The 22,887-nt window shown below is 42.4% G+C and overlaps 1 protein-coding gene across 4 annotated transcripts in view; it reads right to left on the bottom strand.

Moving 5' to 3' along the window:
• Positions 1 to 843: 843 nt before the first annotated feature.
• The window catches only part of LOC125455043 (lutropin-choriogonadotropic hormone receptor-like), a 179,287-nt gene continuing 157,243 nt past the window's right edge, over positions 844 to 22,887 (bottom strand). For 2 of the 4 annotated variants that reach the window (XM_048536546.2, XM_048536548.2), the window contains 5 exons: positions 19,889 to 19,966; positions 18,565 to 18,633; positions 18,353 to 18,427; positions 10,565 to 10,759; positions 844 to 3,288 (listed from right to left, as the gene is read on the bottom strand). In XM_048536546.2, coding sequence (XP_048392503.2) covers positions 1,938 to 3,288; positions 10,565 to 10,759; positions 18,353 to 18,427; positions 18,565 to 18,633; positions 19,889 to 19,966 — 1,768 coding nt within the window. In that variant the 3' untranslated portion in view covers positions 844 to 1,937. The remainder of the gene's footprint in view (positions 3,289 to 10,564; positions 10,760 to 18,352; positions 18,428 to 18,564; positions 18,634 to 19,888; positions 19,967 to 22,887) is intronic. The other 2 variants (XM_048536547.2, XM_048536549.2) reach the window with 1 other exon arrangement.

Raw genomic sequence — 22,887 nt, 5'->3', positions numbered from 1 at the left:
GGCATCTTTCTGCATTGTGATAATTTTGTTGTTGTGTTCAGTTTTTCTCAATTTCTACCTTTCCAAAATAAATTGTGTAGCAGAGGTATTTAAACTGGGAAGGCAAAGTGAAACATCAAGGCCCACAAGGCAGAACTTTGTCAAGTTTAAAGTGCGTAAAAGAGAAGAACAAGTAAATTGGGAAGCAGTGATTCAATGACAATAAGTTCTGGTTTTAAGAATTGCAGTTGGAAAACAAAGTTGAGAGAGTTAAGGAGTTTTGCACTGCTTAGAAAGAATCAGTTATATTAGGTAACTGTGTGATATGCTGGGATCTCAACACAGTAACAGGACTGAATTGTTCATAAATTGTAACATGTAACATGTAAAACTGCAACAGATTTCACTGCTCCATATGTTTTAAACATTCAAGTTCTTGCAGTCATTCATATGGCTTGAAATCAGGAGCAAATTTTCTCTATCAAATACAAGAAACTCATTTAATAATGAGTTCCACACCATCAGCTAGAAATATTAACAAGTAATAATAAAGGGCCAATACTGAGGTGCAACATATTAGGATTTAAGTGTCTCATAAGAATAGAATGGTTCATAACTCAATTAAAGAACTTTTGTATCCGAGTCATTCAAATCTGAAATTCAACAATTTTAATGTGTGCAGCATTTCAAAGCACACGTGGTCTTTGGAAACTCAACAGCTTCCCCTTGTCCAATGCACACTTCTGTAAATCCATATGAGAAGATACAGATAAACTGATTGCACATAATATAATACAATGAAACCATTCAAAGGCAGTATGATTCTTTATTATCACCACAGAAATCAAAATCTCTTGGGTAATTAGAAACATTCAAATCTTTTCATCAGTCAATAATCCTCCATATTTGGATAATGCACAGAAAATAAACCTTACCTTACAGTTAAAAACAAATGCTGGTAACATTTGTTATTCTTCATATACCTTTTTTTCCCTTTGGGCTCCTCATTAATATTTGACTTTGGCAGAGAGTGTGTGTGTGTGTGTTTGGTTGGTGCTGGTTGTGGTAGATGTCAATTGGGAGGGGCTGGGAGATAGTTGTAATTGTAACAAAACCCAGACCTGACTTTGAATTTCTCCCTTGTTCTTCCTCATTTCAATTTTACCACCTAGATTTTACTACATTAGAGTCAGGACCAAGAGTCTTTGTCTTTCCTCCCCTCTTTCATCTAGTGACCTAACATCAATTACAATACATTTAATGTATTAGTAACAGAAATATCCCAACATGGAGATTTTTACAATGAAACACGACAATGACCACCCTTATGGAGAAGCACGATTATCTACTTCAGCGTATGGCATGAATCATTAATTCAGAATTCGACATTAGCTAGTCACTTGAGAGCTTTTGTTTTAACAAAAGAATGAGGCCACTGCAACAGATTTTACTGCTCCATATGTTTTAAACATTCAAGTTCTTGGAATCATACATATGGCTTGAAATCAGGAGCAAATTTTCTCTATCAAATACAAGAAATCCAGAGTAAGATAACATTACTACTTACACTAAAATGCATAAATAGCAGTAAATTCTGGTAAACTTAAAGTCTTATACGGACAAAGTAACTCAAGTGCTTTCTGATATGGCATTATTAATTTCTTGCACAAAATGGGTCTTTGCAATCACATATCTGCAGCCCGCATTTAGGTTATGCTAATCCCATGCTGGATAAACATTGATTCGTTCTCTGCAGGATTAGTCATAAATTAGAGGTGGCTGCTCAGTTGCAATGTTGTGAGTTTCGCTGGGACCTGAAGTTTGATCCTGGTGTATTTGACAATAGACACCACGTTCTCAGTAATTTAACACCGAGAAGACATCAGAGATCTCCAGGGAAAGGTTACTTCCTTGCAAGATGAGCAAAACAAATTTACTTCAGGAAAGCTTATGCACAATCAGTTAATAGCATAGATTCCTGTAAGTGTTTGGCGGGACTCTTCAGAATTGAAGTTGTGAGCTCCACACTGTTGGCGATTAGTAGCTACCAGAAGCTCTGTGTATACTGTGCCTTGGCCAAAGTGTGATGCTGAGGCCAAAGCGCCATTTCTCACATTGGAATTTTGAATTGACGATGTTGTTTCTGTCCTGTAGAGCTGTGCTCTCATTTCACAGTAGCCAAACCTGCTCAAAAGAATATAGAAATCTCGACGAAAAGTCTTTGTAAAAAATGCATACAGAAAAGGATTGGCACAAGAATTGATTGGGTAAAACAAAACCAGAAGTATCTTGGAACTAGATACAGTGATAAAGGGGACCTTCAGAGCCGCAGAAATAGCAAAGAAAGATATCGGCGACATGCATATAAAGTCAGTGAAGATCAGTACAGCCATACGTTTAGCAATTTTTGTATCACCATTTGTAGAGATGAAGTTGGGGTTTCTGACTGTAAGGTAGATTTTAATATAGCAGAGACAAATTATCAAAAATGCAATAACATTCAGTAGCAAAATGAAAATAATATAAGCCTGGGACACAGGTGAGTTTATGTCCATTGGAAGGCAAATGCTAACCTTCTTGTAGTTACTGATCCCTAAAAGAGGCAGAATTGCAACAATGAAAGAAAACGCCCAACCACCACACATAATAACAACGGCATGCCTCAGATGGAGTTTTTTGTCCAGCTGCATGGCATAAGTAATTGTATGCCACCTTTCCAATGTGATTGTAGTAAGTGTGTACACTGACAACTCGCTAGCAAAAACAGTGAAGAATCCAGCAGATGCACAACCAGCTCCAGTCTGCCAGTCTATAGCATAATTATAGTACTGGCCTTTTGTCTGGATATCTACAGAAGCAATAAGCAACAAGTAAATACCCATACAAAAGTCAGAAAAAGCAAGATTACACATAAGAAATCGTGGAACTGTGAGTTTATATCGACTGGTTACAAGGACTATGAGAACAATGACATTTCCTATAATAGCAAGAATATTCATTAGCCAAATTATAACTCTTAGAATATCTTTACCCACAATATCTTCACATGGATTGAAGTCATCTGCTTTTGGTTTACAGATCACATCTACTACGTTAGAGCACAGTCCATAATCAAAAAATGGTTCATCTTCATTTGAGTCGATCCATGCCTCACTTTCAAGGAATGCATATTGCTGTGGTACAGCAGAGTTCATCTCCATGAATTTTTTTGAATGTGTGGATCCAACCTCAGAATCAATTTCAGAACTTGTGTTGCTGAAAATGTAACTCTTGCCATAGAATCTGTTGCATACTGGAGACCATAGTAACCTGGAAGAAGAATTATACATTTTACAACAGCCTTCATGAGAACTGAGGGACTGGGAATCATAACGTATAGGGTGCATACAGTGTCAGGAACATTGAGGGCAAAATTGTTATCATCCAGTAGGGTCTGGTGAGAATCCCTGGGACCAAATGTAACTACGGAACATGCCATGGTTACATGTTAATCTGGTGAGAAATGGATGAGATAACAAGGTGTAGAATTAGATAAACACCACAGGCCAAGCAGCATCAGAGGAGCAGGAAGGCTTACATTTTGGGCCTAAACCCTTCTGAGACTAGGCCTGAAAGGTCAGCCTTCCTGCTCATCTGATGCTGCTTGGCCTGCTGTGTTCATCCAGCTCTACACCTTGTTATTTCAAATTCTCCAGCATCTGCAGTTCCTATTACCTCTGAGAAATGGACGAGAAACGAGCATGGGGAGAAAATAATCATTGGGTTATAATCTTGTGTTATGTGAGTTGAAATAAAACTCTTGACTAGAAAATACATGCCTGGAACTTTATTTAACCAACATCTAAACCTCAGTTCTTTAATGAGAGTAATGTTTGCATAAAACATGAAAAAAAATCACTGTTATTAAAACACTATTATTTTTCATTCTCTGTAAATGCATTTCAGTGAGTTCCTGGACACAGTAGGACATCTGAATTTGACATTAATTTTCTACACAGGGCATAGATAGGCACATTTTGCAGGTGCACAGGAACAGCCTGGCTGGGGCACAGCTAGTTCAGGAGCACAGGTCAGGGCCCACAGCTTTGATGTATCTAATGCCTTCAAGTATTTTTTAACATCCCATGGAGTGAACTGAATTAAATGAAGACTGTCAGCTGTGATGCTAGCAATCTCAAGGGGAGGTTGAAATTGTGAAGTAGATGGTCACTACTTGCTGAAAATGGTTGCAACTAATTTGGCTTTCGTTTTTGCAAAGACGTACCACACTTCTGCATCATTGAGAATTGGACATTTGTAGAGACTCTTCCTGTTTTAACATGTTTAAAAGTCATTCACCATTCATGACTTTTGACCTAATCTTTAGATAGTGGAATTACTTATGCTGCACATATTTATCACATGGATGGAAGGTTAACTTCTGTAAAGGTATGTTTAGGGCCTTGGATAGTGAGGAGGGAGGAAGTAAACAGACAGGAGTTACACATTCTGCAATGGCACAAGAGGATGCCATGAGGTGTGGAGAGGCCTTTGGAGTGGCCCAGGGTATCCCGGTTGGCATGGTCCCTGTGGAAGGCTGACAAGGGAGGAGAGGGGAGGGGAACATGTGTCTGGTCATGGCTTCCCACTGGAGGTCACAGAAATGAAGACTAATTATCCTCTGGATGTGGATGCTGGTGCGATCATAGATGAGGACAAGGGGAACTCAAATGCTGTTGTGGGAGGTAAGAGAAGGGATGAGGGCCGAAGTACGGGAGATGGGTCGGACCAGGCTGCAGTCCCTGTCAACTACGATGCTGGGGAATCCTTGGCCAAGGAAGAAGGTGGACATTTTGGAGGCTCGCTTGTTGAAGTTGGCATCATTGGAACAGATGCAATGAAGACGGAGAAGCTAGCAGAAAGGAATAGCGTTGTTACAGGAAGCAGAGTGAAAGGATGTACAGTCAAAGTAGCTGTGGGAGTCAGTGGGTTTGTAGTGGGTATTAATGGCCAATCTATCCCGAGAAATAGAAACGGATGTTGAAGAAAGGAAGGGACGAGTCAGAGATGCACCAAGTGAAGGTGAGAGCAGGATGGAAATTGGAAGCAAACTTGATAAACTTTTTCAATTCCAAATAGAGAGTGAAGCAGCACCAATGATATTATAGTTATACCAGACAAACAGTTATGGGTGGGGGCTGGAATAGGACCGGAACAAGGAATATTTGACATATCCCACAAAGAGACAGGTATGACTGGGGCCCAAGCAGGTACCCATAGCCACCTCCTTGACTTGAAAGAAGTGAGACGAGTTAAAGGAGAAGTTGTTCAAAGTGAGGACAAGCTTGCCAGGTGGAGGAGGGAGATGGGAGGGAGACGGTTCAGGCCTTTTATCTAAGAAGAAACAGAAAGCCCTGAGATCATCCTGATGGTGATGGATGTGTAAAGGTATTGCATGTCCAAGGTGAAGAGGAGGCAGCCCACAAACTGGAAATTCTGAAACTGATGTAAAGCATCAGAGGAATCCTAGATGTAAGTAGGAAGGGACTGAACAATGGGAGAAAAAAATCAAGTTGAGGTAGGAACAGGGTGTTTTCTGTGGGGCAGGAGCAGACAGAAACAATTTGTCTGTCCAGGCAATCCTGTTTGTGTACTTTGGGAATAATGTATTAGTGGGCTGTGCAGGGTTGGTAGACTATGAGCTTGCAGGCTGGGAATGGAGAGGGGTGGGGTGGGTTAGTCAGAGATCACCATATGAAATGAGGTTAGTAACTGTTGTGGCCACAGTAGCCTGTTGTTCCGTGGTGAGTTTATGGTCCGGGGGAAACAGGAGGAGGTATCTGAGAGCAATGTAGAGGTCAGTCTGTCAGACAACAACAGCACCACCTGTGCCAGCAGGCTTAATTACAAAGTCAAGGTTAGGTCTGAGAGCATGGGCTGCAGTCAGTTCACTGGGAGATAGTTTGGAATGGGTGAGGGGGGCCGAGAAACCGAAATGACTAATGTCATGTCAACAGTTCTTGATGAACAGATTGAGCGAAGTGGAAGGCCAAAGGGAGGGCTTCAGGTTGAGAGAGATTGTTGGAGGTGGGTGATGGGGTCTGTGGGCTGGGGATAGGACTCTTGTCGAAAGAAATGAGCACAAAGTGAAGGCAACAGAAGAAGAGTTCAACGTCCATGTTGTGCTTGGAATTCATTAAGGTGGGAATGCAAAGGGATAAAACCAAGACTCCTACATCAAACTCCTGTTCGTTGACTGCAGCTTCATCTTCAATGGCATTATCCCCTGCAGACTGATCTCAAAATGGCATGACCTGGGTCTCGGCTCGGCCTCTGCAACCGGATCCTCGGCTTTCTGACCCACAGGCTGCAATCAGTAAGGACGGATAACTGCCCCTCCTATGCAATAACACTCAACACTGGAGCCCCCCGCCAAGGATGCGTCCTCAGCCTCCTACAGTACTCCCTGTGCACGTACAACTGCGTTGCCAAATTCCGAACGAACGCCATCTACAAGTTCGCTGATGACACCACTGTAGTGGGACGGAAACCTAACAATGACGAGTCAGAATACAGAAGGGAGATGGAGAGCTTGGTGACGCAATGTAATGAAAACAATGTGTCTCACAATTTCAGCAAAACTAAAGAACTGATCATCAACTTCAGAAAGAAAGGAGGAGAACATGCCCCCATCTACCTTAACAGAATGGAGGTTGAGGGAGTGAAGAGCATCAAGTTCTTCAGAGTGACAAGAACCAACGACTTATCCCAGACTTCCCACGTAAATACAACAGCCAAGAGGCATAACAATGCCTCTTTTTCCTCTGGCAGATCAGGAAATTTGGCATATCTGTAAGGTTCCTCACCAACTTATACAGATGCACCATGGAAAGCATACTGTCTGGGTGCATACCGGCCTGGTATGGCAACTGCTCTACCCAGGACTGTGAGAAACTACAAAAGGTGGTGTGCACAGCCCAGACCATTAAGGAAGCCAACCTTCCATTCATGGACTCTACCGACATGGCTCGCTGCTGTGGAAAGGCGACCAACATCATCAAAGACCCATCACACCCTGTTAATGACTTCCTACAGCCTTTTCCATCAGGGAGAAAATACAGAAGCTTGAACACACGCACATGCAGGTTCAGGAACAGCTTCTTCCCGGCCGTTATCAGATTGATGAATGGATTCTAGCCTCAATAACGTAACTTGCAATGTAATCTGTATGCCTCTAAGTCTTTTTGATCTGTACATCTTTTGCTTGCTGTGATCTGCCTGTATCACTCCTGAACAAAGCTTTTCACTATAGTTTGGTATATGTGACAATAAAATCAATCAATCACTAAACATTCAGCATTAGAGAGTGAAAGGTCAGATGGGAGAATAAGTAATTGACAGCAGGTCGGTTTAAGAGAGGGATGGAGTCAGAGGAAATGGGAGGGAAGGTTCCAGAGGGCCATGGGTATCTCTGAGTTGTTGCGTCCTGATTTAATATAACCCTGATTTAGACATCATTACTTTGTCCCTTTCACTGACTTCATCTTTTGATTTTCTATTCTCCATGCAATTCCAAATATCTTGTGTGCCCTGATATTCCTCTCTAATGTCCTTTCCTGTGTCCCAGACCCCTGCTGAGCTTGTTTATAGCCCTCCCAAAAATATTACCAAAACGCCCCACAAGGAATTCAGCCTCTGTTCACGTGTAATTTTTTGGCTTGGATTGATGTCATCTTTGCCAGAGCTAGTCCCAGTATTCCAGGAGTCGAAAACCATCTTGCTAACCACACGTTCATCTGCCTTATCCTTTGATTTCTGTACTTATTTGCATATGGCATTGGGAGTAATCCAGAATATGCTAAAATTTAGGTTGCCCTTGCAAATTTTCTATCCTGATTCATATAGTCATACAGCACAGAAACAGGCCCTTCGGTCCAACCAGTCCATGCTGACCACAATCCCAAACTGAACCAGTGCTACATGCCTGCGCTCGGACCATATCCCCTGAAACCCTTCCTACTCATGAACTTATCCAAATGTCTTTTAAACATTGTAACTGTACCTGCATCCACCACTTTCTCTGACACTTTATTCCACACATGAACTACTCTGTGTAAAATGGTTGCCCCTCATGTATTTTTTTAAAATCTTTTTCCTCTCATCTAACCCTAAATTGTGATGGCAGGCCCACAGCCTTCTTCCTACCCAAATCATTGGTCGGGATATGGACCACAACATTTGGCCTTTCACCCTACCCTAGAAGAATATTCTGCACCTACTCTGTGAGATCCTGAACCCTGACACCGGGGAAGTAATGTCCCACCTTAGTGCCACGTCTTTGGACATTGGAATACCTGTCTGTTTCCCTAACTAACGAACAGTCAATGATTATTTCTCCTCCTTTCTCCTTCCTCCGTTCCTGCATAGCTGAGCTGTTCATGGTGCCAAATACCTGACTCCGACTGCTTGTCTTGAGGAACCAATGCCTTCATCAGCTTCCAAAATGGAAAATTATTTTATAAGCTTCTCCATAAGGACCTCTGCCTACTTTTCTTAGAGGTGGTCACTCATTTACTTTCTTCCTCTGGACCATAAAGCTGCAGTGTGGCCACCCTTCTGAATATGCCATCCATTTACCTCATAGCTGCATGAATGTGCCTCAGTGGATCCAACCGTCATGCAATCTCCAGAACCCAGAAATCAAATCTTTGAAACCTGAGTCACTTCCTGCATATGTAATCATCTAAGACACCAGTAGATCCATGCTTTCTCACAGATTATAAATTATATATTCCACTTGACTGAGCCAAGCTGTCATTAAGATTTCTTTCCTTACATTCACAAAAGTCTACTTTGCTTTGCATGTGTTACTTTTATTATATCGGCCTTGACCTTTTATTATTCCTTGTGTTTCTCAGTTAAACTCAAGAGCAGCTATTTTGTTAAAAAAAAACTTCCTAAAATATAGCAACATAGAGACAGTTTCCCAATAGCAGTTTCTCACCTGTAAATGATCCTAAAGATTTTCTACGACTTTATTTTGCATTTTTCTTATTTTTCTTTTGAACTCAGAAGGGATTGGTTCAGATCAGCTGAATGGTGTGCCTCCCCAAATCCAGATATGTGGAGGCATTGAGATCTGTCTGCAGATTATTACCTATTGCTGTCATTCGCTCCTTCACAGGTCTAATGCCTTTCCAATTCCCCCGAGATTTATGGCCTTCCACTCTGAACTGCTCCCTCACAGCTCTGAGGCTTCTTAAACTCGTAAAAGATTCAGGTAAAAAACACAGATTCGCACTCAAGAGTGAAAATTCTTGATGGAGAAATTATGTAATTTCTTTATGATCTGGCACACCTTATTGACTGACCTGGAGTTGATTGTAGTATATGTTTAAACTCAAATACTGTGACTCCTGGACAATGTAGTTGCACAGTTGTAGATTTCAAATACTGTTCATTCAACCAGGGCAGATTATCTGATGACATATCTGATAATAATTCTTGCCCCTGTACAGAGCTTTGAAGTGAGATACCCATTGATATAAATACCTACTCGCTGAAAGGCTAGACCCTCAGCAAATGTTTGGTCTTTCTCCAATTGTATCTTGTTGTACCTCATGAACCCTTTTCTGTGGGTAACTATTTGATTTCTTGCTGCTCTGCGGCTGACTTAGTTTGGCACATTTTCCGAGAATGAGCTATTATTTTACAATTTAACATTTTGTTTTAATAGTTGCTCTCCGTGTGTGCCTTTGAGCTGTCATTGCTCCAGAAACATTATCAATGATTGTTAGCATCTGATGCCTATCCTACCTACTGTATTGGTTTCTCACATGTATTTTGAGGATTTTTGTACCTTAAGATCTCTACGGATTCCACTGAGCTGCTTTGGTAAGACTAAGCTTCTCCAACAGAATTGGTCTTATCTGCTTCCTGCCATCTGTTTCATTCAGCATGTGAATTCCTTTCTCCAAAACAAATCTTCTGTAAGTAATAAATCTGAAAAATCTCATAATCAATTCTGACTCCACTTTTCCTTTAAATCCATCACTGGATGTGGGTGTCACTGGCTGGGACAACATTTTTTGCCCATCCCTAATTGCCCAGAGGGCAGTTGGAAATCAACCACACTGTTGTGGGTCTGGAATCACACATAGGCCAGGACAGATAAGGATGGCAGTTTCTTTCCCTAAAGCGCATTAGTGAACCAGATGGGTTTTGCTCACAGTCGACAATGGATTGACAGTCATCATTAGATCTTTAATTCCAGATTTGTTATTGAGTCCAAATTCCATGATCTTCCATGGTGGGATTTGAACCCAGGTGCCCAAAGCATTAACAGAGCAAAATATCAGGGTAATAAACAGGAAAGGAATGCAAATGCTTGGTTATCAGAAATTTTAAAAAAAATTGTTAGAAATACATTATATTCAGGTGACAAAAGCCATACTCCTGGTATATGGTAACCTGTCTTTTCTGTTGCTGACTGATAAGCTGCGTAGTTCCTGCATTGTTTGTTTTATTTACAGGCTCACAGACATATGTTCATTCTTTTGTGAATTTACATTGAACAACACGGGCAAAAGATAAAAATAACACTCACTCCTTTTTCTTCTTAGCATTTTCATTTTCGAATGCACAGCAGTGGCTCGAGTATGTCATACTGGCTTCCCTTAGTTCAGCAAAGTTGTCCAGAGGTGGTAACCTTTTCAAGTTATTGGTTGACCGAGCTACGAGCTTCTTAATAGATTTCAAGCCATGAATCGGAAGTGCAGCAATACTGGTTCCGGAAATATCCCTGTTAAAATAATAAGGTTGTTGGTTTCTGAGTTAGCATTACTGAATAATTAAATCATGTTGCTCCTGACATGAGACATCTAAAATTCTGTTTAAAAATGAGGAAAGAATCATTTACACGCATGAATTAGATGTTTGAAGCTTCCGATAAATTTTAAGAAAAATAATATATTACAAATAATGATACATGAGAATGTACATGTGCTCATCTTTTGGCTTATAAGTCTTTACACCAGGCACATGTTGATGTAGACAACTAGGGTCATCAAGTGCCACATGAACCTAATTGCAGTAGAAATACAAAGAACAGGGTCTAACCTCAGATCCAAAATGTAGAGGTCTGTGCTACAACTGGGGTCTGAATCAATAGCAGAACACTATGCAATTGTACAACTGGTGATATTACTTAGTAAATAGTAAATAGCTAAAGAAATATGATCACTAGATAGGTTACTTCCATTGATGTACAGAATTCCAAAAACTAATGTCAGCCTCCATCTAATCTGGAATTGTCAGTCTACAGAGTTGCTAATGAATGCCATGTTAGCTTTATTGGTACTCATTTCTAACTAAGCTATGTTGTTTCAGAGGATGAGGCATCATAGATTCCCTACAGTGTGGAAACAGGCGACTTGGCCCATCCAATCCACACTGGCCCTCTGAAGAGCATCCACCCAGAGCTACTCTCCTACCCTATCCCTGCATTTCCCGCAGCCAATCTATTTAACATGTATATCATCTTTGGGCTGTGGGAGGAAACCAAAGCACTCAGAGAAAACCCACGCAGACATGGGGAGAATGTACAAACTCCACACAGACAATCACCTGAGGGTGGAATTTAACCTGAGTCCCTGGCACTGTGAGGGAGCAGTGCTAACCACTGAGCCACCATGCCACCTCCAGGAAGATCTGGAACCAAAAGAGCATGAAATATTTCATAAATAATGACCAACAAAATCTGATGGTGTAGCAACTATTGAAAAGGTGTCAAGAACAGTTGGCTCATGTTTGCTTTCCAGCAATATCGCAATCCAGTGATCTAAGCCTGGCCAAGGTAGTAAGGTCATCTTCAAACCAGCCTACACATTCATAAGTGATCTTCCTCCATTTGAATCATTTGTAACAAATATTCTGTTCTACAAACCATGACATTACTATGGCAGGTGAGTGCTGATAACCTTTCATTTTAAACTTGGAAGATCAAGCTGATTAACTCCTCCAGCTTTTTCATTTGAGCCCACGGGTTATTTTCCACAGATGTGGATTCTTCCTGTAGGTGGGCCTTATGACACACGTAGCAAAGCTAAGGCTGATTGAAGATAGTCTGTATGTAGTCAGTGAATATCAATAATCTTAAGTATAAATGTATGCAAAAGATTGGGGTCCTGGGTTTGAACTCTGCGATGGCAGATGGTGGAATTTGAATTCAATAAAAATCTGAAACTGAGTTCTAATGATCATAAATCCATTGCCGATTGTTGGGACAAATCCATCTGGTTCACTAATGTCGTTTTGGGGTGGCACAGTGGCTCAGTGGTTAGCACTGCTGCCTCATAGCACCAGGGGCCAAGGTTCAATTCCACCCTTGGGCAACTGTCTGTGTTGCATTTGCACATTCTCCCCGTGTCTGCGTGGGTTTCCTCCAGGTGCTCTGGGTTTCTCCCACAGACCAAAGATGTGCGGGTTAGTTGGATTGGCCATGATAAATGGCCCATAGTGTTCAGGGATGTGTAGATTAAGGGGATGGGTCTGGGTGGGATGTTCTGAGTTTCAGTGTGGGCTTGTTGGGCCAAAGGGCCTGTTTCCACACTGTATGGCTTCTATGATTCGATTTCAAGAGCGGACTTGCAGATTTATGTCCTGGTTCCATGTGATCTGACATCATTATGATATAGGCCCTTATGCACATGCTCAGTAGCCACCAGAGTTAGATATCATTAACCCTTTACTCTGCTACAATTACCTCTTTTAATGAGCAGCTGCATGATGCCTGAATCCATACGAACTGCGATAGGATATCAAGTTAGGGTTAGGGGTAGAGAGAGGTTGAGCTTTGGCTGGAGGGTTTTTGTTTTTTAGCCGCAATCACTCTTACTTTTCCTGACCTCTGTACTGTTATTCACCTTGTACTGCTCAAACTCATGGTATACCTGCATGTTTTTGCCTTTTATGATGAGGGACAAGAATGATGTAAACCACTGTGAGGTGGTAGTTTGCCCAATTATGATAGCTGAGATGTCATTTCCCGACACAAAAAAGTCTCTTAATATTTCAGTGAATTGTTTTAGGACATTGTACTGTTCCAAAGCTGTTGTGTAAGTACAAGTTGTTGTTCCATCAAATAAGCACCTTCACGTTATACTTTCATTTCAATATACTGGGCAAAGCTTGTTGTGTGTGTGTGTGTGTGTGTGTGTGTGTGTGTGTGTGTGTGTGTGTGTGTGTGTGTGTGTGTGTGTGTGTGTGTGTGTGACTGTATGGGTGTGTATGTGTGTGAGAGAGAGAAAGAGAGAGGGAGTGTGTGTGTGTGTGTCTGTGTGTGTGTGTGTGTGTGTGTGTGTGTGTGTGTCTGTGTCTGTGTGTGAGAGAGGGTCTGCATGAGTGTGTGTGTGCTTGTATGTGAGTGTGTGAAAGAGTGTGTGTGTGACTGTATGGGTGTGTATGTGTGTGAGAGAGAGAAAGAGAGAGAGGGAGTGTATGTGTGTGTGTCTGTGCGTGTGTGTGTGTGTGTGAGAGAGAAAGGGTCTGCATGAGAGTGTGTGTGTGCTTGTATGTGAGTGTGTGAAAGAGTGTGTGTGTGACTGTATGGGTGTGTATGTGTGTGAGAGAGAGAAAGAGAGAGTGTGTGTGTGTGTGTGTGTGTGTGTGTGTGTCGGAGTGGAGGTGGGATCCACTTTCAAAATCACTATGTGCCTCGCCAGCCATTTGGCCTTGCTTCCAATTGTCTGGGTCCTCCCATGAAGCTGAATTGCTGTCATTAACGGGCAGCGATTCACAGCACAGTCTGGCACAGTCACTGCAGCACAAAAGAGGGCAGCCACAATGCATGCAGTTGCTGCCAGCAATGAAGGCTTGTCAGCCTCTCAGAAGACAGCATTTCTACCTTGGTGGTCTTAAGTGCAAATCAAGGCATTGTGAGGGCTAGTTAAGAATCTGAGAAATACTTAATTCAGTTGGGTCTCTCCCTCAGATGCAAAGTGGTTTCTTACCAGTCCTGCACCTTATGGCTTAGAAGCATGTCAGCTACATTAAATTCTGCATATCTTTTGTGGATCAAGTGGTTCTAAGTGGTTGAGTCTCAGTGACCCAGCAAGACAGCAAAAGATGACAGGTACTTGCTAGTAATAGCTTAGGGCTTGGGGATGTCTCCTTTATGAGTCTCTGCTCCCTTTGTACCCACTTGGGTTTTAAAAATGTATTTGTTCATGGATATTGACATCACTAGCTAAATATCACTGGTTGAAATCTTTTCTTGTCTATCCTAATTGTCCTTGACATAAGTGAATCTTAAAATGGGAATGTGAGTTTACAGTGCCTGAGACATTCTTCAGTTTATGTCTGGGCCTTTCTATTATTTGCAATCTTATCCTGGGGGTAGGCAAGTAATTTTTAGCTGTTGCATGTTGACGTTGTACAGACAGTCTTGTCCAGCTGCCCTCAAGGCAATATTATCTGAAACTGAATGAATGCATGGCATGTAATGGCTTGAATGACAAATGTTTCTTGTATGAATTTCCTTCAAGTCTTTATTTTCAGTATTTGCATTTCAGTTTAAGCAGTAGCTAGATTGGTTTTGCTCACTTGACCGGTTTGCAACGCAGAGTGATGCCAATAACATCAGCTTAATCCTGTAAAGGCTGAGGTTACCATGAAGGACTCTCTTTCTCAACCTCTCCCCTTGTCTGAGATGTATTGACCCTCAGGTTAAAGCACCACCACAGAAGAGAAAGAGCTGTGGACTCTGTCAATCAGAAACAAAAGCAGAAATTGATGGAAAAACTCAGCAGGTCTGGCAGCATCTGCGCAGAGAAAGCACCATTAACATTTTGCGTTCAGTGACCCTTCCTCAGAACTAAAGCAGCATCAGTTGTCGTTCTTGAATGAGAGAACAGTACTATGGTGACTTTAATTTTAGCTGGTTTTATTTTTTCAAGATTGAGACTCTGCCATGCCTAGCAAGCACTTAGAGCCCTGTCTCTCTCGAAAAGTATTGAAGAAATTAACTCTAATTCCACTTACCATGGTTCAACATGATGAGTTATAATTTCTGAAGGTAGAATTTATCATCATTTTCTAGGGACCAACAATTTTCATTCTCACTGCTTTATAATTTCTTGACAAAGTTGCCACACAGTGCACAGTCTATTCCCAAATCTGTTCCAAAAGCTACCTCCAGGTGTTGCCTTATCTAGTACCAAACGATTTTCTCTCCAGTTTGGGATTTCTTGGATGAGTCTTTTTACATTGTCATAACTTGGGGATAGCTGAATTCTGGTTCTTTTCCCTGCCACTTGAATGAGTTTGTAATTGGGAAGCCAATTGGGATGCCCAGACAGTTAATAACACCAAGTATATGTTGAGCTGCGACCATATAGTGTCAAACCAAGCTACACAGCTGCACGCTCCAGGTACTGCACTCAGTGATCGGTCTCTGCGCAGTGATTACAGCACTATACATCCAAAAGTCACTGCCAGGCATAGATCATGGAGGTCTGCACAGCCAGAAAGAAAATTAGACGGGATGCTCGTGTCAGCATACAGAAAATCAAGAAAATCAGCCCAAAACCATGGCAACATTAAGAGACAGAAGTGATCATGAAGTTGTGATAACATGAATTGTATTTATTTCAGATCTTTTCCCTTCTATCTCCCATGTTTATTTCACAGGATAAAAGTTCTAATGACAACTCTTCTTTTCATACCCTTTTTTTGGCCGAGACAAAAAGTAGTGCCTTTAAGACTAGAGAACTGAACTTCCTGGGCCTGATTTTTGCTATTGAGACAGATAACTTGAGTTGGGAAATTTGCTCATTTTGCAGAACCATTTCAGTGTAAAGTGCTTCTTGCAGGTTGTTTTTGCTCCAGGGAAGTGGAGCACAATAGTCAGGCCTGCCATCCCTGGAAGCAGATTGGTAACAGTCACAGGCAAAGCCAAATGCCAAGGAGGGAAGATTGAAAAACACATCCCTCATTGTTTTCTTAGACTTCATCCCAGCTGTTAGCTTACATATTCAAACTTCTAGCCCTCAGTTCCTATATATCAACATTTCAAGAAGGAAATCTATCATCCTTGCCTGGTCTGCCCTACATGTGACTCCAGAACCAGAGCAATGTGGTTGGCTTTGACTGACCTCTGGAAAATTAGGATTGGGTAATAAATGTTGGCTTAGCCAGAGATGATTATATCCTGTGACTTAAAAGAAAAAAAGTACAAGTGTAGAGAAGTTTTCACTCAGCTTGATTGATACCTTTACGAGGTTATAATAAGCTTTTCTTAACTATTTTGTCAATATCTCAATTGTTACTTGCACAAGACTAAGAGATGCCAACTATTTAAAGCCCTGTTATTGACATTTTGTCTGCTTGATTTATACTTTTATAGGGTTATAGGGAGCTTTCCCCCCAATCTTATGAATGTATTCTTTTTCCATTTAATAGCAGTTTCATATAATCCATTGTCACTGTGTGGTTCATTGGTTCTATACTCTACATAGAGTGGATAGGTATGGCATGATGATGAGTTGGTATGGAGGTTATGAGGAGCCACTGGGGGTGGATGGAGAACATAAGTTGGTACTGAGTTGGCATGAAAACTCTAAACGGCCGCAAGGGTGGGTGGTGAAACTGAGGTTTTGAGTTGGCAAACTAATTAAACAGTGGGCAGTGAGGCAGGGCTTGGCACAGCTGCCTTCATTTGATTTAAGAAGTCGCATCAAAGTCAACAGGATATGCGAATAATATTAATATCGTTCTGCTCACCAATATTTCCAAAGTGCCACAAAGCACAACATACAACTGCCAATACTGATACGAAACAATAAATTACAATTAATTAACACATCAGTACAGGCCATGAAGTCAGAACTGATGAACTGTCAGAAGGGGATGTGGGTAAATTAAACATGAAACATTCTGAAATTAAAGGGTGCGCAACTGGGCAGTGCCACAAAATAACAGGGTGTGAATTAACCGTTAGACTTGAGGAAATTTCCATAAAGAGGGGGAAGCTTTTGAGGAATAAATAAGTCATGGAAGGTGCTAGGGCCAGGCAAATAGGTTTTGGTGATTGTGGGAGGAGAGGGCAGATGTTCCATTGAGTTCTGGTGATGGTATTGCCATGCAGGCAGTTGGGGGGTGTGGGGTGCACTATGAATGATGGAGGGCACCCCCCCGCCCCCATCAACTCTGTCTCCACCCCTAGCAGCAGGAGTAGACTCTTAATTGCTTGCTTAAATCACCCAAATGAGTTCTTGGTGGGCATTCAATTTGCCATCTTTCTTGCTGCTGGTAAGACATTAAAGAAACAGGAGATGTTTGGGAACTTTTTAGTCCATCAATGACAAAAGTTGATATTATGGCAAAGTATCAAGCTTTCTGACATCCATCTCTGCCCAAAAGTATTGGTCATTTCTCGGTAAAAACGTTCTTTTTCTGGCTGGTTGAACATTGCTAGGTAACAACACTTTCAAGAATATTTTTTGCTCTTCCTTTGCGCAAATAAAATGCGGCACTGAAGGATTCATACAAAAAGGGCCTACAGCAGCTACATAAACAAAAAGAATCATCTTCTAAACATAAAGCTTTAGATATAAAGAGAAGACGCTGGGCAGGTGCTACAGATTTAAACCCATGATTATAAGATTGTTTAGGAGGCGATGATGTCTTAGAGGTTTCCTCATTAGATTAACAACCCAAAGGCCTAGGTAATGTTCTGTGGACCCAAGTTTGGCTCTCACTGTGGTTGATGGCAGAACCTGGATTCCATTAAAAAATGTCTAAAAATGTTAGGGTCTTTGTGGCACAGTGGTAGCACCCATACTTCTGGAGTTGGAGGCCAGGTTCAAGTCCCATCTGCTCTGGAGATGTGAAATAACATCTCTGAACAGCTAGATTCGGAGTGCTGTTACGGTGCATTGGTCCTGTCCCTAGTTCGGGCTAGGAGGCCTGGGTTTAAGACCCACTGTTCCAGAGGTGTATAATAATGTCTCTGAAAAGGTTGAATAGAAAATACCCATAAAATTGCTGAGAATATTGAGAAAATTGCTCCACATTGATAGGACTGAATCAATTCAAGCTGTACAGAACTGAGCTTGGCTTTGAAATGTAAGAAGGAGAACATCATTTCTTTTCTGAGAAGGGAGAAGCCAGTTTAATTATTGAATTATTGAGCAAATATTCGAAAACCAAGAGGATAATTTTAAATCCTATCAATCTGTAACAAGCATGAGCTGATACAACTGAATCAAAATTTGTCACACTCTCCTTTGGATTTTTATTCTTAAAATTATTGTTGGCCCGAGGCTAGTTAGTTGTGCCAACGATCCCTCAAATTTCCCCTGTGTGCTAACATGTGCTGCAATGGCATTTCACTTACAGAACTGTTGGACCTGTTGCTCCCATGAAAATATCATCATGCAATTTCTGTAGGTTCCAGTTACCTGTAAGGTTGCTGGGAGAAAGATGAAAATCATTAATATTTCCTGAGCTGCCATACAATTGGACGTATGAATAATGTGTGCTCCTTCAAAAATGCAAATTTTAAAACTGCTTTAAGGACTTTTGGACAGAATCAAATGAGTGACTTACAGATGATCTAAATCTGTTCCGTTAAATGCATGGCTTTGTACTTCTATGAGGCCATTGTTAATCAAATTTCTGTGTTTAAAACAAAAGGAAAATCAGATAGAAGGTTTGTTAGGTTGTGCGTCTGTTTCTAAATGCTCTGTTATTTAATTTATGCATGTAGGATGTAACATGCTTTTTAAAAATTTCTATAGTGCACATTTAGTACGATACTACCTTGGAAAGACTGTTATTTTGAGCATGTTTTTTCTAACCTATTAGTGGGATTTTGTACTTTTGAAGGTCTGTAATGCTGGACATTTTATTTCTTGCTTTTTCTATATTTTTCCGAAGAATTTGTAATCAAGTATCTGTACCTAGGTATCTAGGTACCTAAGATGATGCAGTAAGTGGCGTAAACATTATGTTGTGCTCATTAAAGCTAATTCAATTCAAAAGAGCACCTTATTAAATAACATTTCATTGCAAACAGAAGTTTTTTTTTAAAACAACCAATTCCTGTTTTTTGAAACACATTATGGTACATTGCTTGGCCATGCTAGTCACTCTCGGGGTTCATGACAACATATGTCAAAGCAATAAGGAAGAAAAGTACGCAAATGCTTCAAATTTGAAATTAAGCTCTCCAATTTCTGAATCGCACTGATGAAGAAATTACATCAAAATTTTTAAACATTGATTTTGGTGATTGAAACCCAGCACAGTTGCTGTGGAATTAATTTGCTTCTGAGGTCAGTATATAAGAATGGTGGCAAACAAGAGGAAAACCATTCACCCATTTTGCAATGATGAGATGCTATTTTTAAAATTGTATTTCCTCCTTGGAAAATACAGGCTTACTCTGATGTGTGGGTTGTGAAACAGAACACTCGGATGCTTCACAGAAGTCAGCCTGAGTTATTTAGTGGTCTAGTAATTACCATCAAAATTTGCATAATGAGAGGAAGGAAGCATGAATCTCAGTTAAACCCTGGTCCCCCATTCATGACTCCTGACATACCTTAACCAGGTTTACTGCACAGAAATGGATCTCGAATTTAATTTTCATTTCTGAATGCAGTTGAAATAGCATTGACTCTGTTGCTACATCCAGTTAGAAAGATTAATTTATAAACCTTCATCATATCACTTTGGGTATCATAAAAAAAAATGGTAAAAAGACATTGTTAACCTTGTTGAAGCCTGATTTATTCAGCATTACCTTCTGAAGTTAACATCTTGACAGATGTAGTTTCAGTTTTGAATGCTTTTGGAAGCTCTCATCGATATATCTAACTAGACTAATCATAGATAGGAAATGTACATTTATGAGTAGAGAGGTACTTACATATTGAATGTTCCAGTGCTTAATCCCTGGAAAGCGTAAGATGGTATAACTTTCATGTTTATGTTGTCACGCAATTCACTAAAGAAGACAAATAATCTTTTTGAGACAGAGATAATAGGAACTGCAGATGCTGGAGAATCCGAGGTGTACAGCAGGGTGAACACTGCAGGCCAAGCAGCTTCACAGGAGCAGGAAAGCTGATGTTTCAGGTCTAGACCCTTCTTCAGAAATGGGGGAGGGGAAGAGGGTTCTGAAATAAATGGGGACAAAGGGGGAAGCGGATAGAAGATGCATAGAGGAGAAGGTAGGTGGAGAGGAGACAGACAGGTCAAAGAGGCGGGGATGAAGCCAGCAAAGGTGAGTGTAGGTGGGGAGGTAGGGAGGAGGTAGGTCAGTCCAGGGTGGACGGACAGGTCAAGGGGGCGGGATGAGGTTAGTAGGTAGGGATGAGGTTAGTAGGTAGTAATGTGGGTGCAGCTTGAGGTAGGAGGAGGGTATAGGTGAGAGGAAGAACAGGTTAGGGAGGCAGGGATGAGCTGGGCTGGTTTTGGGATGTGGTAGGGGGTGAGGAGATTTTGAAGCTTGTGAAATCCACATTGATACTATTGGGCTGTGGGGTTCCCAAGCGGAATATGAGTTGCTGCTTCTGCAACCTTTGGGAGGTATTGTTGTGGCACTGCAGGAGGCCCAAGATGGACATGTCATCTGAGGAACGGGAGGGGGACTTGAAATGGTTTGCAACTGGGAGGTGCAGTTGTTTATTGCGAACTGAGCGTAGGTGTTCTGCAAATCAGTCCCCAAGCCTCTGCTTGGTTTCCCCAATGTAGAGGAGACCACAACGGGTACAGCGGATGTAGTATACCATGTTAGCAGATGTGCAGATGAACATCTACTTGATGTGGAAAGTCTTCTTGGGGCCTGGGATTGGGGTGAGGGAGGAGGTGTGGCGGCAAGTGTAGTACTTCCTGCGGTTGTAGGGAAAAGTGGGGCTGGAGAGGAGTGTGGAGCGGACAAGGGAGTCACAGAGAAAGTTGCCCCTCAGGAAAGCAGACAAGGGTGGGGAGGGAAAAATGTCTTTGGTGGTGGGGTCGGATTGTAGATGGCGGAAGTGACAGAGGATGACGCGTTGGATTCGGAAGTTGGTGGGTTGGTACATGAGGACGAGAGGGATTCTTTTTGGTTGTTATTGCGGTGAGGGGGTGTGAGGGATGAGTTGTGGAAAATGCGGGAGACATGATCAAGGGCATTTTCGACCACTGCCGGGGGGAGAGTTGCGGTCCTTGACAAATGAGCACATCTGAGATGTACGGGAGTGGAATGCCTCATCCATGGAGCAGATGCGGTAGAGGCGATAGAATTAGGAATAGGGGCGGCATTTTTGCAGGAAGGTGGGTGGGAGGAGGTGTATTCTAGGTAGCTGTGGGAATCAGTGGGCTTGAAATGGATATCGTTTCTAGATGTTTGACCAAGATGAAGACAGACAGGTCCAGGAAGGTAAGGGAGGTGTTAGAGGTAGTCCAGGTGAACTTGAGGTTGGGGTGGAAGGTGTTGGTGAAATGGATGAACTGTTCGAGCTCATCGTAGGAGCATGAGGCGGCGCCGATACAGTCATCAATGCAACAGAGGAAGAGGTGGGGTTTAGGGCCAGTGTAGGTACGGAAGAGGGATTGTTCCACGTAACCTACAAAGATGCAGGCATAGCTTGGGCCCATACAGGTACCCATGGCCACCCCCTTTGTCTGTAAGAAGTGGGAGGAATCAAAAGAGAAGTTGTTGAGGGTGAGGACGAATTTGGCGAGGTGGATGAGGGTGTCAGTGGAGGGGGAGTGGTCGGGCCTGCGGGACAGGAAGAAGCAGAGGGCCTTTAGGCTATCTGTACGGGGAATGCAGGTGTATAGGGAGTTGGACGTCCATGGTAAAGATGAGGTATTGGGGACCGGGAAATTGGAAGTTCTGGAGGAGGTGGAGGGCGTGAGTGGTGTCATGGACATAGGTAGGGGGTTCTTGGATCAAGCGGGAGAAAATGGAGTCCAGATAGGTGGACTTGATTTCGTTGCGGCAGGATCAGATGGAGGCAATGGGTCAACCAGGGCAGGCAGGTTTGTGGATTTTGGGAAGTAGACAGAAACGGGTGGTGCAGGGTTTGAGAACAATGAGGTTGGAGGCTGTGGGTGGGAGGTCACCTGAGCTGATGAGTTTGTGGGTGGTTTGGGAGATGATGGTTTTGTGGGTGGGGTCATGATCCAGGGGGCGGTAGGAGGAGGTGTCAGAGAGTTGGCGTTTGGCCTCGGTGATGTAGATGTCAGTGCACCATACTACAACTGCGCCTCCCTTGTCTGCGGGTTTTATGGTGAGGTTGGGATTGGACCGAAAGGAGCGGAGGGCTGCATGTTCTGCAGGGGAGAGGTTGGAGTGGATGAGAGTGGTGAAGAGGTTGAGGCAATTGATTTCTCGATGGCAGTTGGAGATGAAGAGTTGAGGGAGGATAGAAGGCCTTGGGGTGGTGGCCAGGAGGAGGGTTTGTGTTGGAGGTGGGTGAAGGGGTCAGTGGAGGGAGGATTAGGCTCATGGTTAGAGAAGTAAGCGTGGAGGCGGAGGCGGTGGAAAAAACTGCTCGATGTCCAAATGTGACTGGTATTCGTTGCTGTGTGGGTGGAGGAGGATAAAGGTGAGCCCTTTACCGAGGACTGATGGTTCGTCCTCAGTCAGGGGGAGGTCCACCTCCCATTCCTCAGACGACATGTACATCCTGGGCCTCCTGCAGTGCTACAACGATGCAACCCGAAAGTTGCAGGAACAGCAACTCATATTCCGCTTGGGAACCCTGCAGCCCAATGGTACCAATGTGGATTTCACAAGCTTCAAAATCTCCCCTCCCCCTACCGCATCCCAAAACCAGCCCAGCTCGTCCCTGCCTCTTAACCTGTTCTTCCTCTCACCTATCTCCTCCTCCCACCTCAAGCCGGACCTCCATTTCCTACCTACTAACCTCATCCCGC

This window comes from Stegostoma tigrinum, chromosome 9, assembly GCF_030684315.1.
Source record: "Stegostoma tigrinum isolate sSteTig4 chromosome 9, sSteTig4.hap1, whole genome shotgun sequence".
NCBI classification, from domain to species: domain Eukaryota; kingdom Metazoa; phylum Chordata; class Chondrichthyes; order Orectolobiformes; family Stegostomatidae; genus Stegostoma; species Stegostoma tigrinum.
The sequence above is the reverse complement of the archived record's forward strand: the minus strand, read 5'-3'. Positions and strand labels throughout refer to the sequence as shown.